The sequence below is a fragment of the Tenrec ecaudatus genome, chromosome 8 (assembly GCF_050624435.1).
Source record: "Tenrec ecaudatus isolate mTenEca1 chromosome 8, mTenEca1.hap1, whole genome shotgun sequence".
In the NCBI taxonomy this organism is placed as follows: Eukaryota; Metazoa; Chordata; class Mammalia; order Afrosoricida; family Tenrecidae; genus Tenrec; species Tenrec ecaudatus.
Genome location: NC_134537.1, coordinates 86421930 through 86438480, shown reverse-complemented (window position 1 = coordinate 86438480; position 16551 = coordinate 86421930). Strand labels below are relative to the sequence as shown.

The following is a 16551-nucleotide window of genomic DNA, read 5'->3' as shown; positions in this document are numbered from 1 at the left end:
ACAGAAACCGACTGACACTGTCCTCTGACAGGAGTTGAGTACACCCGAGGCCCGTGTCCAAACAGGCCAGAGGAACTCAAGCAGTAATTGCCTGAGGTGTCCAGGTCCAGGTGCGCGTGTGGCAGGCATGGAGAAGAGGCCCGTTTGCTCTAAGCGTGGCTTCAGCGCAGCATTAGCGGTTAGAGGGTGGCATTGACACATGAGCTGCCTATTTTTGGAGGTCAAATAAATTTTTTTCAGGGTTTTTGGGTGCATTTTTATAAAACTTGATAAAAAATAGTATTTCAAACTGTACAGTCGCCAGAAGCACACAGTTATCAGAAGTGCACACGTGCCACTTGGCTTCTCCAGCACCTTCAGCTCTCTGTGCCTGGTCTGTGCTGGCACCTGTTTTCCGCAGGGCTGTTCTGTCCTCGCCAGCATCAGCTGTCCCCTTTTTTCCTTTAGGTGCCTTCTCTCCCTTCTTCGCAGGGGCCTTTTCCGGCTTCAGCTCTGGTTTGGGAGGAGCGGGTTTAGCAGAGAACCTTGCTGATCTCCTCTGAGGTTCATCCGTCACCTTGGTCTTATCTCCCTTAGCATCCCCTTCAGCCTTTCTCTTGGGCCTGGTGGCCACGGCGGCGGGCGCAGGCTTTGGTCGATCGGGGCTCGTTTTCCTCTCTTCACACTGCTCCTTCACTTTTGTTTAAAATATAGTTTCTGTAGGATTCTATTAAGGCCTGACAGAGAGTTGAATATCCTGCCCTGCTTTCTGCCGCGGCCTCTCACCAGAACGACTATCTCCATTCCATCAGGGCGTGTGGGTTCCGTCTAGAAGGCTCGTCTGCCCTTCTCCTCAGTTTTCACATGAGAATTGCCTCATCTCTCCGTATTTCTTCTACTCTTTGTGCCACCACCGTCTGCCCCTGCCATCGACTGGAGCCCATCTCCAGCAGGATGCTATCCCGCGGTAGCCTCGACCTTTTCCCACTCAGGGGCTGGTAGGTTTGAGCCGCCAACCTTGCAGGTAGTAGCCCACCACTTACTGCATGCAGGGGGTGGATCGTTGTCACGTGGGTTTGATGGCGGGACTGTGGTTCGGACGGGATGCCCCTGGTCTAAGTCCAGCAGCTTGACAGCAGGCCTCCATTGCTTCTGCAGATGGCAGGACAGGGCGGTGTCTCTGTCGGTTCCATAAAACCTTAGCTCTTCGACGACAAACTTGTGACCCTGGGCTAGTGACTCGGCGTCTATGTGCCTCAGTCTCCTTACCTCGTCGTGAAAGAAGGGCTAGCTCATAATAGCAGTGTGTAACAAAGGTGGTAGGTGAAATCTGTGAGCAGCAGGGCCACCTTCTCCTTCTGGGGCTCACGTCCCTGCTCCTGCTGTCGTTTCAGCGGGAAAGACTGGAGTTTTCCTTCGCTGGCAGGCTCCAGTTTTCACAGGTCTTCCTGGGTATGCACTGGACTCCTGAGCATGCTCCGTTAAGAACTTCTCCCTTGCAAAGGCGGGCAGTAAAACACTCTGTGAACATGTGTTCTCTGCGGCTCTGCCCTCGGTAACCTGCATTTGCTGGCAATCTCTGCGGATTTCCACCACTCCGTCATTCAGTTCTGATATAAGTTGAATACCTCTTTTCTTGTTGTTGTTTTCATTATTATTAACTTTTTTCCATTAAAAGCTCATTTTACTGGGGGATCTTACAGTTCTTGTAACAATCCACACATCAGTTGTCTCAAGCACATTTGTACCTATGTTGCCACCATGATTTTCTAAAACTTATTTTCTATTGAGCCCTTAGTATCAGCTCCTCTTTTTTCTCTCCCTCCCCCCTCCCACCCTTGTGAGCCCTTAATAAATTATAAATTATTATTATTTTCATATCTTATACCAACTGCTTTCTCCCCTCCCCCGGTTTCTGTTGTTGTCCCCCTAGAGGCGTGTGGGGATGTGGTCATGTGTCGCTCATTGCAATCTTCTTCCCCTCTTATTTCCTTTTAATACCTTTTATAATATCTTTAAATCTGATATTTCTCTGTCCCTTAGGGATGGGGGACACTATATTGTCAGCATCTGTGAGTGAGTGTGACAACACAGGCAAACGGCCCGCTGGAACATTGTAAATAGTAAAAATGGACAGTCGTAGGTGCGGCTCGCTGAACCTCGAGTCCATCCTAAGCTGGACGTGGAAGGCCGGTGAGCGTGTGTCACATAAGAGAGGCAGTTTCCACTTCCAGGGTGGAGTTCCTCTTCCAGGCCATTGATTTTATGAACAGCTCTGCCAGAAACCAAGGTGCTCTGTGGCTTTGGACGAAGCCTTATGAAAAGCAAGAGTCGTCTCGAGTGTCTTGAGCACTTAGCAACTGGGGGCAGTCTTTGGAGTGTTTCCCAGGGGGTCGTCTGCTGGTTTGCTCTGAGCAAATCCAAGGCCCTTCTGGAGCACCGACTGGCTTGCTCCTCTGCTGAGCTAGGGGTGCTGGGAGTTGTCAATGGCTAAGAAGTGAGAGAAACTTTATCCTTCATATCTTTCTCTCTCCCGTGGCTTGTGCTTGCTGATACTGGCTTTTTTCACAGTAACGTGCTGAGGCACGAAGCAGTTAGTTCCTCTAATTAAGTTTATCTTTTTCTCAGTGATGGATATTACTGATATCATCCGCGGGAAGGTGGACGATGAAGAAAAGCAGCACTTTATTCCCTTTCAGCAGTAAGTACCTTCTCATTTATCCCGGGTGACTTGCGACCTTTGGATGGTGCATGAACATAGGCCCAGGTGCTAGGAAGCGTTTTCTGTGGGCGAGGGAGATGCCACAAGCCGGAAGATTGGAGGATAGGCCCCGGACAGGAAACCTGATCCAGAGCCCTTTGTCTTAGACTCTGAATGAATAGGGCCAACGCAAGTGTCCCAACTCCATGGAATGGGCGGAAAGATCCAAATAAAGGCCAAATCTCAACCGGCACCAGAACTCGGAGCGAGGTGCCCTCTGAGTGAGGAAATGCGCACGGTGCCCCTGTGCACTGTGGGCGAGGGGAGAGCAGGAACAGTATCAGACGGGGTGTCGTGTGAGAGAGCACCAGCTGTCAAGTGGGGTGTGTATGTGTAGTTCACCCCAGGATCTCGTTAGAATGCAAATCGGGATGCAGTCCGCCTGGGGGCTGCACTGAATAAGCTCCGGGGTGATGGTGCTGGGGTGGGGTCCACAGCTTGAGGAGCATGGTTTCACAAACTAGGCTTAGGAAGCAGGAAAGTGAAGCACCGAGCAGCCCGGGGGCTCTGGGAAGTGGCAGGAAAGGTAGGTAGCTCAGAAGTGCGTGGAAGGACCCCCACAGAGCGCCATCGTGACCCTCACATCCCCATCCTGGACCTTGGAAGAAGCCCAGGGGCGAGCATGTGGTTGGACTCCAAGAGTCGGGTTTGCTGGGTGTGAGCTGAGGCTGGAGACAGTAACGCCGATGGGTCCAAACTGCTCTCAGGTAGGGAACGATAACCCACAGAATCCACTGAGAAGGGTAGAAACCGACAGATAAAACAATTGATAAAATAGTGTCAATGTGTATGAACAAGGATGAGAATCCCTATTGCATAAAAGAATGTGTAACAATTTAATAAGGACAGAAAGTGGAAATTTACATACATAGAAAAAGCCTTTCACATCAATTCATGGGAATCAATGAAATGCAAAATTTGGGCTTGATCAAATCTTAGTAAGATGTAAGATATCTGGTGATGGGTGGGTGGGAGGGTACTGACATTTACTTATATTTCTTAGAAGATGATAAATTGTTACTATGTATTTGATGCTTTTGAAACGATGCTTTATTTTTCGAAGAACACACTCCCATCATTAATTACATCATTAGCAACAACAGTTTCTGTTTGTGGAACAACAGGTAGCTTCGCTCTTGTTTTTTATCTCTATTTTCTAGTTTTCCTATAATACTTAATATTATTTTGTAATTCTATTTAAAATATTAAGAAATCCTAATACTGTAGCACCTTTCAGTCACTTTGAAAATATAATAATGTATGCAATATTCATGCATGGTGCCCCCACCCACTTCATTTACAGGTTTCATTGGTTATTTTTTAAATGTGTGGTTGTCTATAGGCTTTTTGTCATCCATATACTGACCCTCCAAGAACATGGGGTATTAGTTTAGCATTTTATGTAACTTAAAAAATTAAAAACCAAATTTGCTGCTGTTGAATTGATTCCCAACTCTTAGAGATTCTACAGGATAAAGTAGAATTGCCCCTTGGAGTTTGGAGGATTTGAAATCTGAGGAGCACCTGCAGGATTCAAACCCTTGACTTTGTGATTAGCAGCTCGGTGTGTGATCCCTCTGTGTTACCAGAGCGCCTTTCTGTAACTTAGTTACTAATATTTATTTTTAGGTAACTCTTATATTCATGGAAGCCGCTTCTCTTCCTCTGGCACACACTCAGATACACACACACGTGCAAGCACACGTGCGTACACACACGTTGTCACCTCTTAGCTGGGTGACCTTCTCTCGTTCTGAGCCTTTCCATGTGATTTCTGGACCAGTGACCCCCCCGGGAATTGTGAATGCTGAGGTGTTCTCCATGTCTAACTGTGTGCTTTGGGGGTCGCCAGATCCCACCCCTACTTTGATTACCATACACTGCAGCTACCCGCCACGATGAAGGATTCGAGATGCAGATTGCAGCCTCTGACATTTAACTCCCAAGAGTTATAGCAAGTGTTCTCAGCAGCTACTCCACAATGCCTGATAGTATATTACAGGAAGAAGGTTTTACGTGTGTGTCTTCTGCTGGTCCTCCTAGAGAGACTGACTCATGTAAAAAGAAAGAAACAAACCCCCGAAAACCCCAGTTTTGGCGATCCTAAATTCCAGTGGCATGATCGCAGTGTAGTTTCCCTGTGTTGTCCGGTCCACGACAGTTCTGAACCCTGCTGAGAAAGTTGGCACATGCAGTGGGTGAGAGAACAGCACTGCAGAGAAGACTGGGAAGTATTGTAAGGCTTCAGGCTGCTGTGCAGTTGCGGGGACAGCGTTTCTGCTGTCAGAGAATGGGGTTGTGCCTGCTGCTTTTAACCCAGTGTGTGATGCTCAGCCTAATGGGCCAATTAAAGCCAAGCTTCTTTGCTGATGCTGGAGTTCGCTCCATCCTAAATATACTTTGTCGTATCCCGGAACTCTGGGAGTAAGTCTTCCAAACACAGCTACACACATATTTCCCTTACAGACACTGACGATGGTAGAGGGGGCCCTTAGCTCATCGATGGGCAGACTGAGGCCCGGAGAAGAGACTCCCACACAACTAGAGGCCAGGTCTCCTGCCCTTCTTCAGCCCTCTCAATTCTCACAAAGAGCACCAAGTGTTGCCTGTGTTTCACCATTACATTGAGGCTATCCCAAGCAGAATGTAGTGTTTAAGATGTGTAAGTGTTTAGGACAGGCAGGTGCTTCAGGTAGGCGAGAGGGACAGAGCCTTCTGGTTAGGAGTGCTTGGTATTGCGTGTCCCAGCTGTGCTCTGGCCTTCCTCCTCTTCTTCGAGCCGTCTACCGCACTCGTCTGTCTTTTCCAGAATTGCAATGGAAACCTATATCCGACAGCGGCAGCTGATCATGTCACCCTTGATAACGTCCCACGTGATTGGGGAGAATGAGCCGCTCACTTCAGTCTTGAATAAAGTGATAGCAGCCAAGGAAGTAAACCATAAAGGACAAGGTACACAGCCCTCCGAACTGAGCGGTGGGGGCGGGGCACGGGTGGAAGGAGCTATACAGAACGGGTCCTTCGACCCCTGGCCTTCTGTTATCTCAAACTCTGCTGGGGACTGCCCGCCCCAACTCCTGCTTGGTGACATCTACAGTGAAGTGCAGTGGGTGTGCACTCAGCAGTGGATGAGATCACAGTTGTGTTTTGTCAATTCTACGGCCCAGACTATGATCCCGGAAGCATCCTCTTGATTTTGTCCACCCTCCCTGCCCAGTGCTGACTCCAATTATCCCCCACTCTTAACTATGTTTCCAACTCCAAAAGCACTGCCATCAAATCCAGGCCGACAGGTAGCGACCCCAAAGGGCAGAATAGACGGCCAGGGCTTCTAAGGCTGTGAAGGGAATGGCCCTGGTTTAGGCTTGCACCATTCCACTTCCCAAAACAAAGAGGAAGGGAGAACAAAGTAGTGCACATGAACAGGTGTTCATCAGAAACAATGGGCAATACCCATTCTACTTGTAGCTGTGTTAAGACTCCCGCTCCCCCCACAGAGCTTTCTGTTGACACCATTTTAACCAAACCAAAAACCGCTGTTTTGGTTTTTGAAACAAAAGTTTTAGATTCAAATTAATATTAAGGAAAATAATGATGTCCGGAAAAATAATTTTTAACGCAACTCAAAATCTACTCTCCTGAGACCTAGATGTGGTGACCTTTGGGGGGATACTTTGAGGATTGGGGTCCTTTTCTCCCCCTCACCTCTCTCACCCTGTCCTGCAGCTGGGATGATGAGGAAGCACCTCATTCTGACTATGCTTCATTTTCCGTGTAGTCACAGTTTTACTGAGTGGGAAGGTCATATGAGGAAGCACTATCGAATCTGGGGGGGAAATGAGAATATAGCTCTCTTCTGTTGGAACTCCTAATATAATGATAACATTTTACTGCTTATTCGCTTTGTTTCCATTGATGTACACATCGCTCCTACCACTAGTGTGAATTAGACTACTGTAGGATTTTAGTAAGTTTATCATTTAGTTTGCTACTGGGCTGTGTACAGCTTTTCAAATTGATAGACGCGTCATTAACTTAGGAAGCATTGACTTCTTCTTTATAATAATATATAGTTATTTTACAGTGTACATATTTTTCTCAACCTTGTGTCGCTGTGCTTTCATATGCAGATCATACAGAGAACTAAACATTGACCTTTCATTTCTTTGAAGGACTTTGGGTGTCCTTGAAGCTGTTGCCAGGTGACTTGACGCAGGTCCAGAAGAATTTTTCACACTTGGTTGACAGATCAACATCCATAGCCCGAAAAATGGGCTTCCCTGAAATAATACTGCCAGGTAAGTGCCTTGCCGACTCACTCTGCTCCTTGGGGGCTTCCATCCCTGCCAGAATTTGGACAGGGCACGGGAGGCATCCTGCACCCCTAAGATTTCCCTCGTGATTTGTGTTCGCTGGGCCCAAGATGGTAGAAAATGCAAACCGGGTCACAGAACCCTCACAAGTCGCCCAGCCGTCGACCCAAGAGAGTGCTTTTAAATACAACTCAGAACCCACTCCTCACTCTCTTCCTTTGTGTCCTGCACAGTCCATCCCAATGTTTCCACAGACCTATTGTGAAAAACTGCTAATTGTAACACGGGTCCCTCTGGCCCCAGACTAGCTTCCTTCATTTGCATGTACCTTTTCCCCTGCGTAGCTCACTGGCATCATGGGCTCCCTTCCTGGGAACCCCCCCACCGAGGGGCTCACTGACACCCGGGTCTCCTGCTCCATGGGCTGAAGTTCCAGCTGGCGCTGGCTCGCCCATCCTTGCAGCGTCAGGCATGGAAACTGGCTTTAGTTTCCTCCTTTTCTCGGCACCGCATCGTAGGGATCCACACGCGCTCTCTTGAGTTCTCCGGCTTTACTCTTTGAATGTTGTAATCTCGACAACAGTGAAAGGAAATCATTCCCTTGTCGCATTTTATAACTTATGGAATGGGCCGTTGTGGGCATGCTAGGAAATTTCTAGAAAACCATCCTAGCGTCTGTGGCTAGATGCCAGCCGAACAGTTCCCCTCCTAGCAAGCATGAAGTACCACCCAGTCTTGTACCCTCCTCGCAACTGTGTTTATCTCAGAGTCCAGCGGTGCAGCCGCGCTGTGGCTCCTTCCTGGTGAGGACTTCCTCTTCTGGCCGCCCCTCTTTCCCCATGCACGCTGTCCTTTGCCTGCCAGCTACGGTCTAAACATTCAGGTTTGGGGGGAAGTAGTCCACGATCCTATTTCTCCTTTGGGAGAGTAAGAGGCAGTAGCAGTGTGCTGCTGCACACGGACTGCACTACGAAACAGCAGTTCTGACCCCAAGTGACCCCTCCCTTTGCCCTGGAGGCCATCTGGCCCACGTCGATCCTACAAAGAGTGACTGAGGTGGAAAACCTGTATGTGAACACGCAGCCTCGTCTTGGAGCCTCGTCTTGGAGCTGGAGCTTGGAACCGCTGACCTTGTGCTTGCTGTCTAGCAATTGCCTGACGGCTCTGGAGCTCCGGCAGTGACCCATAGTGGGGGGGGGGGGTCAATGAATACTTGTGGGAAGAACCAAGAAATGAATAAAAGAGCTATGAAAGGAGGCTTTCCTCTCATAAAAGAAGATTTTTAAAAATCTCATTTCATTCATTTAGAACAATTTTATCCTGGTACATATACATCAACATTCCCAGAAAGGGCTGTCTTCTTGTTATAAACAGACTGGATTCTACCCAGTGGCAAACATTGGGTTTAGTTTTTGATATTATCTAATTGAGGACAGTTTTATTGCTACAGCAAGAGAGTCATGAGAAACGTGGAAAGAGAGGTTTGTTCTTTGGCGATGGAATATGAGCAATACCATTGGTTCCCAGACCACATCGTCTAGGGCTGTGCGTTCCAGCAGCCGGTCTGGATTTGCTAAGCACCTGGGAACTCTGAAACACAGAGTCCCAGATTTCTTTAGAGATTCTGCTTAAAAAAAAAAAAAAAAAAGGACTCATAAGGCCCTGGCTCTGTAGATTGCTTGGGTGATCAGCCAAGTTTGAGAAGTACCTAGGCCATCCTCGTTCACTGTGGTTCCTTCTCATCACCCTTTAAACAAGTCTCAACCCACTGCCATCGAGCCGATTCTAACTCATGGGGACCCGATGGAACAGAGGACCCGATAGAACTGTCCCTGTGGGTTTCCAAGGCTATAGCTCTTCACAGGAGTCAAAACTCTATCTTTCTCCTGCGGTGCGGCTGGTGGTTTTGAACTGCCAGCCTCACAGTTAGCAAGCAGCCCAGTGTCTAGTCACTTCTTACACCTTCCCTGTTTCCTGTTTTGCCTCCAGCTAGAATTCTCTCACATTTTGTCCTTGAGCACACAGCCGGACTCTAGCAGGTGGATTAACCCTTACCGCCTCTGGTTTTACACTTTCTAGTCACCCTTAGGTGGAAGGCGGGATATCGCTTCTGGCATCAGAGGCTATCAGAAAGGTGTGTCTGTGCAAAGGCATTTGTGTGCATCACAGTACATTATGAATGGTGTAGATAAGAAAGAACTTTACATAAAAGAGCAATTGTATATTGAGAAAACATCCCAGTCCAGTCCAGATCAAGTCCATATGTCTGACATTAGCCCATATGTCCGATACCAGTCTCTAAATTCTTCTTCAGACTCACGCAACACATTCAATGGAAGATCACAGGCTAGTGCGTAGGAAGTCTTGGTGGTGGAAGTATCTCATCGCTGACATGGGTCTCCAGTGGCTTCTCCAGCTCCAGAGCTCTGGTTCCATCAGTGTAGCTCCAGGTGTCATGTCATCAGTAATAAAAAGCAGAGAGAGTGGGTCTGGCCTCCAATGAGCTATATATCTCCATAGCGCCTCCAAGTGAAGTCATCAAGCTGCATCCTGATTGACAGACTAAATTCCACCCCTTCACTCTTAATAGTCTCAAGTTGACACCAGGTTGTGTAACTACCACAGATGGCACTGCAAAGAATTGGATTTCCACCATCGACATCGTGTGTGTGCAGAACCTGTGCCCCGGCCAAGTAGCAGCGGTTGAAGCAGAACAAGGGGATGCAGCATGATTTGCAATCAGGAAGAGTGTGTGTCAGGGTTGTACTTTTTCCCCATACAGTCTGTCTGCACACTGAGCAGATAATCTGAGGAGCTGGACCACATGAAGAAGAATGCGGCATCAGGATGGGGGGAGGGCTCACTAGCAACCTGTAAGATGCTCAACTTGCTTGCCCCAAATGAAGCGGACCAGAAGCACCAACTGATGAAGCTACAAGTCTAGCCTTCAGTGTGGACTACACCTCAACATAAAACAAAAATCCTTTCAACTGGGCCAATAAGCAACATCGTGACAAATGGGGCTAATATTGAAATTGTCAAGGATTTCACTTAGCTTGGATCCACGATCACCACTGATAAAAGCAGCAGCCAGGAAACCAAATGACATCATTGTGCTGGTCAAATCTTCTCTTTAAAGTATTAAAAAGCCAAAATGTCACTTTGAAGACTAAAGTGCGTGTGATCTGAGTCATGGCATTTTCGGTTGCCTCAGACGCCTCAGGGAAAACTGGACACCGAGCAGGGAAGAGCGGAGAAGAATCGATGCCTTTGAATTATGTGCAGGTGAAGAACTTCAACATTTCAGGGACCGCCGGAAGGATGAACCAGCCTGCCCGGGTAGAAGTGCCACCAGAGCACTCCTCAGAGGAGACGGCAGCAAGATTTTATCTCAAGTGCTTGGAAGGTGGTTTTTTCTAGGAGGGACCAGTCCCCTGAGGAGGACGCCATGCTTGGTCGAGGCTCAGTGGAGACGAGGCCAGCTCAGTGAGGTGGGTGGGCTCTAACAGTGGCCTCAAGCAGAGCGGTGGGGGTGAGGGAGGCGCAGGTCCAGACGGTCATGCATCTTGTGTGCAGAGTTGTCATTCGGATCCAACTCAATGGCACTTAACAGCAACAGTCTTCATCCAGCCTGTTTCCATCTGACTTCTTTCCCCCTTGTTCTCCGGACCAGCCACGGCAGTGCGGCTGAATCCAACTTCTCACCTAGTGATCATCGCTCCCCAGGAAGCAGCAGGGCATGCTTCCTATTGACCTCTCCCTTCTTGAAATCTATTCCTCCTTTGCTGTCTGTGGCCCTACGCCCTCTTGCTTTTCTCTGTTCCTCTGGGTGGCTCCTGGGTTCTTTGCTAATTCGTTATCTTCTGCCTCACTTGTGTGGCATAATGGGTTCCGCATTGGGCAGTTGAGGTCAGCAGTTTGAAACCACCACCCACTCCTTGGGAGAAAGAAGAGGCTTTCTAGGTCTATAAAGATTTATGGTCTCAGAAACCCACAGGGGCAATTGTACTCTATTCCATGAGGTCATGATGAGTCAGCATGGAATGACTTACAGTGCCGTGCTTCAGCGCTTCTCTAATCCTCTGAATTCTCTCCCTAGGTGAGCTCATCTCCTTCCTTGTCTTCCATCTGTTAGTTGCCCCCAAATCCCTATCTCCTGCCCAGAGACTCTGAACTCCCGGGCCAACTATCCATCTACTTCCTACATCATGACTTTAGCAGATGACTATCCCTACCCTCCCTACCTGGATCACTCTTCCCACCTCTTTACTTAGTTAAATCTCACTCTCCGCCTCTCTGTATAACTCTCACGACTAGCCACTGAGACCAGTGCTTCTCTGTATTGTTTCCCCCAGGGGAACAGGTGGCACCAGCGTCCGTCTGGCCCCACAGACACAAAGCCTGAAAGTCACATGACACCCATCTCCTGTCTAACTCACAGAAAACAGGTGCATAGCCTTGTCTGTGCGTGACCCTTTAGGGGACCCGCCAGTCCATCCACTCTCCATTTTCTTCCCCAGAATCGAGTCCTTGGCTACTGTCGTCTCTCCGTCCATCAGACAGCACTGTATCATCCTAAGGGTTTCTCCTCTCCTGCCCACGCCTACCTCATACCCTCTTTCCCGCACCGTAACAGGGAGGCATTTTTACAAATACACACCTGTCTCCACACACCCACCCCCGCCCCCCTGCTTATAGCCTGGAAGTGACTTTTCTCCATGTGGAGGTAGACTAAAGGTAGGGCTTTAACCTTGGCCTGTCAGCCTCAGGAGGATTTTGCGCCCATCGTTACCTGTAGCTTCACCTCACATGGACGCCCGTCCTTCTGAGGGTTTCGGTCGTTTTGCTTCCTCCCTCTCAGCCTGTGCCCGCGCTGCCCTCACGGTCTGTTCTTCAGAGCCGCTCAGAGGAAGACCTTCACCCCCTGCAGACGGGCCATACCCCCAGCTCTGATGTCACGGAGCCCAGCCTGGTCCTTCCTCCATGTGTAGCGAGAAGTCAAGTGTGTGAATTTCCGCCACTTCTCTCCCGGACTAGACGTGGAGTTGTCTGAGGGCCAGGCTGATGCAGGACTCGCACCGTGGTCCACAGTGCTTGTACAGAATGGATGTCGGGTCCATTATGTTACAGGAACGAATGTGTATTATTTCATTATCAGATTGTCCCAGAATTCATTCAGCCAAGTCTTCGTGGTTGGAAATCTAGGCTGTTTACAAGTTTTCACTTGCACTGATAGTGCTCCGTGAACATGCGTGTTTTACATGCAGCACGCTTTGCCTTTTTCCCTGGGAGAAAGTTTGGCCCAACACAGGTGTGGAGTCATTTTTATAATTCCAAGTCTTCCCACCCAGGATTTTGATGTGCCTTTCCAGTGACTTCTAATCTAACTAAATAACTCTTTCCCTCTTACGCGGACTCACTCACACTCAGTTACTGTTAGTGAGTCCCTACCGACGGGAGAACTGGCCCTGTGAGTCACTGAGACTGTAACTGTTTCTCCATCAGGGCAGTTGGTGGTTTTGAACTGCCAATCTTGCGGTTGCAGCCCATCATGTAACCACTCCACCACCAAGGCTCCAACTATGGGGACTTGAGTAGTTAGTTTCAAAGATGTTTTTCGCTAGTTAACAAAAATGAGTAAGTAAAGGCAAAGCAATTAAGTTGATTTAAATGAACATAAAGTACTCTCGAGCTTTACAGAAAGAGTATCTCTCTTATCGGATTGTGATGTAGGTTACATTAATGCAGATAAGTCCCCAAACATAGCCTGCCACACCGTCAGAATACAGTAAACATTAGCTTTCACTATTATCAGAAGTGGTAAAATATCACACTCCCCAAGATGTTATTGGGGTGAAAAGCAGACAAAAACAGACTGCCACTCTAATGTAGTAAAAATGCATTGATTACTTACTATTAGACAGCAGCTCTTAATCCATGGAAGAACCCAGTGCTAATGAAAAGTGTTGTTTCGTAAGAGGAGCTACACCTCAGTAAGCTCTTGGTGTGGATTTTACTGAATGAGGGAACCTGCAGAGAGCAGTACTTCTAAAAGACCTTTGCTGTACGTGGTCACGAAGCCAGACTGTTTCATCTTTCCCTTACTCTCTTATTACACGCCGCAACTCAGATACCGCATCTCAGCCACACTCACAGGATGGGTCGTTCTGTTTTAGGAGATGTTCGGAATGATATTTATGTCACCCTGATTCACGGAGAGTTTGACAAAGGGAAGAAGAAGACGCCGAAGAACGTGGAGGTGACCGTGTCTGTGCACGACGAAGACGGCAGGCTCCTGGAGGTGGGTGGCGGCGCCCGGCGGTGCTGCCGCCATCGAACGTCTCTGCACTAGCAGTGCACGTCTCCCGCGGCTGTGGCTTTTCTCTATGTTACGCTGTGTTCGCTTGTTTATAAGGAGAACACATGAAACCTGTTAAATTTGTGATCGGCAAGAGCAGTTTTGCTAATTGCCCCATTCACATTCCTAATCTCACATTTGTCTTGTGCTAAGAAATAACTCAAACCACTGATGGTGTTATGTATGAAGTTCCATGCCCCAAAGGTTCCTTATCACTTCCTAGGTATGAGCGGGCTACAGAAAGCTGGTGGGAAAGCTCCATTATCTTTTAATCCCATTTTCCATGGGTTTTTGGAAATCCCCTTGTATTGAGCCACTCTCTCGACTGAGAAGACCCTCCAGGGCTTGAGTGACGAGGCATGGATGTTTGGGAGAGAGTTGAAGACATATTTCTTTTTCTTACTTAGGGTAGGCGTACATAAGGAAACCCTGTTTTCTCAAACAGCGACCAAACTAGGATTGCTAAACCAGCAGAGACTTGGTGAGAGGTCAGCCACCACTGCTCTGTTGCTTTAATAACCAGGAAACGGCACCCTGCAAGGCTAGGTTATGTTCTCCAGGTAACTCAGGAGTCTGACGGAGCTGGGAATGCATTCAGGCATCGTGATTTCCAGTCCCTCCAGCTGTATCCTGTTCATACAGAGCAGGAATACGTGTTGAGTTCTGACACCAAAGAAAGGACTAGACAGGGGCTGGTTAAGGGAGGCGCTCCTTGCCCCCGCTGAGATCTTGCCCCTCACGTGAGGGGCTATGGCCTCCGAGAACCATGCCCTAAGTTCAGGGAACCTCACGGAGTGTGTTCTGGTGCCAGCTTTTACGGAGCACAACAAACTCTACATCTCACTTTCCTCAAGGGTTTGATGATCCTGGAAGGAAGCATACATCCAAGCAATTTACTAAGTCGAGTCTATGTAGTCTGTGTTAAATGGACGAACAGAATGTCGTGGGTTATAGCACAGGAGGGCTTTATTTATGCCATTGGACTAGTCCCTAAATCCCACAAACTCATGCCAAGTACCTAGCTCCTCCTAGTTACTAATTTCAGAGTTTTTCTAACTCGCTGGGAAGCACCCAAGCAAGGCTTAAGTCTCCTGAAGTAAGTGGTGCATTCCTAGCAGAAGATTCTGCCCTGAATTTCCATGAACTTGCTAAGGCTATCCACCAAGTCCTCAGGGTAGAATGTGCTGGGAGCAAGCCATTGGCCTCAAACCGGTATGTCTGCCCATGTGAAAGCTGGTCACCATCTCTGCCCGGTGTTGCCTGAGGGAAGAGAAGAAGAGAGAAAGGCGAGCCTGTGCAGTTGAGGATGGATGAGAGGATGGGTCCCTGGAGAGAAGGGTGCTAATTCGGTGCTGGGTCCCATAGCTACCATCAGTGTGTAGACTTAGCTCTCAAACACAACAGTAAAGCATCGGCCTCGCTCTCCTGATCACCCTGAGATTAATCAGCTTCTGGGCGTCTGGGCGGGTTGGACGGGGTACTGGTATTCTTCCTCACGGTCATTGTCTCTTCCTAATTTCTCCCCCTTCCAAAGAAAGCGATTCATCCCGGTGCTGGATATGAAGGCATCTCAGAGTATAAGTCCGTGGTCTACTACCAAGTCAAGCAGCCCTGCTGGTGTGAGACCGTCAAGGTGAGCCCGCCGTGGTTTTCCCTTCTCAGTTTGTACATGTGACAAGCACAGCCCCGCTGCAGGGTCAGCCTTGCTGAGATCTTTGCCTTCCTTGTTAGCCACAGACCTTTCTTACTTTCTGCCGAAGGTTTAGCTGGGTGGTCTGTTTGTGCTAAGAACTGTTTCCATGATGATCATTCTGTCGGAAGATAGCCTCTCCCTCGAATATGCTCGGTGTGCTGAACATTTGCATTCAGCAAGGTGTAGGGGTTTGAATAAGTAGTGGCCGTAACGATGTGTATCTAGACTGTCACATGATCTAACACCAAATGGAAATGTTCGATCACCCTGCTGCTCTCTGCAAGTCATTTCCTAGCAGGCTTCCTTCTTGGCCTCTCACCACCTTTTCTGAGCCTCCGATGGCCGCATGAGGAAGGAGCCTGGGTGGTCTGCCGGTTCCGGGTTGGGCTGTTAACTTTGAGGTTAACAGTTAGAAACCACCAGCTGCTCTGCGGGAGGAAGACGAGGCTTTCTACTCCGGTAAAGAGTTCTAGCCTCAGAAACCCACAGGAGCAGTCCTACCCTGTTGTACAGGGGCACTGGGAGTTGGAAAGGACTTAGTGGCCGTGAAGGGTTGTTGTATTTTTACAATTACAAATTTCTAAAGTGCTTTCCTAGCCAGCTGCTCGTTTGGTCCCCACAGCAGCCCGGTGCCTACCACCTGGTATTGCAGTGCCCTCCTCCTGATCAAGCCACTGAGATCCATAGGGCTTGCATGACTTCCAAATGTCCCATATGGATCACAAAGTATTAACCTTTCCCTTTGGAATAGTGTCTGGCTTATACATGAGAAAATACTAGGAACTTGTAGTGTCTCCATACTGAGAACCTGCACTAAACAGTAAAGACTTACCTTCTAGGTCAGTGGTTCTCAACCTTCCTCATGTTGCAACCCTTTAATACAGTTCCTCACGTGGTGGTGACCCCCAACCATCAAATTATCTTCATTGCTATTTCATCACTGTAATTTTGCTACTGTTATGAATCATCATGTAAATACCTGATATGCAGGATGTATTTTCATGGTTAAAAATTTAACATCGTTAAAGCTTAGTGATTCATCACAAAACAATATGTAATTATATATTATGAAATATTTATTTCTAATGACAAATAAAGGAAATTTTGTCTTGAAGCATGGTGTAGCATGGGTAACAGTCTTCACACCGGGTACTTGTAGGTGGGCGTATCTGTATGTGGGCGGACCCACCTGGAGACAGGTAAGAGGAGCTGTCTCAGTTCCTAAGACCATGGGAAATATGTGTTTCCCAATTATCTTAGGCAACCCCTGTGAAAGGCTCGTTAGACCCCCCCCCCAAAGGGGTCGAGACCCACAGGTTGAGAACCGCTCTTCTGGGTTGACTTGATTTGAAAATGGCAAAATCTCCTTTGAACGAGACAACACCAAATTGTACTCTAGAAAGCGGTTGTTGGTAGGTGCTGTTGAGTCGTGCTGACTCCTGGTGAC

The 16551-nt window shown here is 48.3% G+C and overlaps 1 protein-coding gene across 1 annotated transcript in view; it reads left to right on the top strand.

Annotated features, from left to right (window-relative positions):
• Nucleotides 1-16551, top strand: part of DOCK5 (dedicator of cytokinesis 5) — a 228491-nt gene that overhangs the window by 125714 nt on the left and 86226 nt on the right. The window contains exons 11-15 of the mRNA XM_075556494.1: nt 2608-2680; nt 5550-5692; nt 6913-7038; nt 13230-13354; nt 14946-15044. Coding sequence (XP_075412609.1) covers nt 2608-2680; nt 5550-5692; nt 6913-7038; nt 13230-13354; nt 14946-15044 — 566 coding nt within the window. The remainder of the gene's footprint in view (nt 1-2607; nt 2681-5549; nt 5693-6912; nt 7039-13229; nt 13355-14945; nt 15045-16551) is intronic.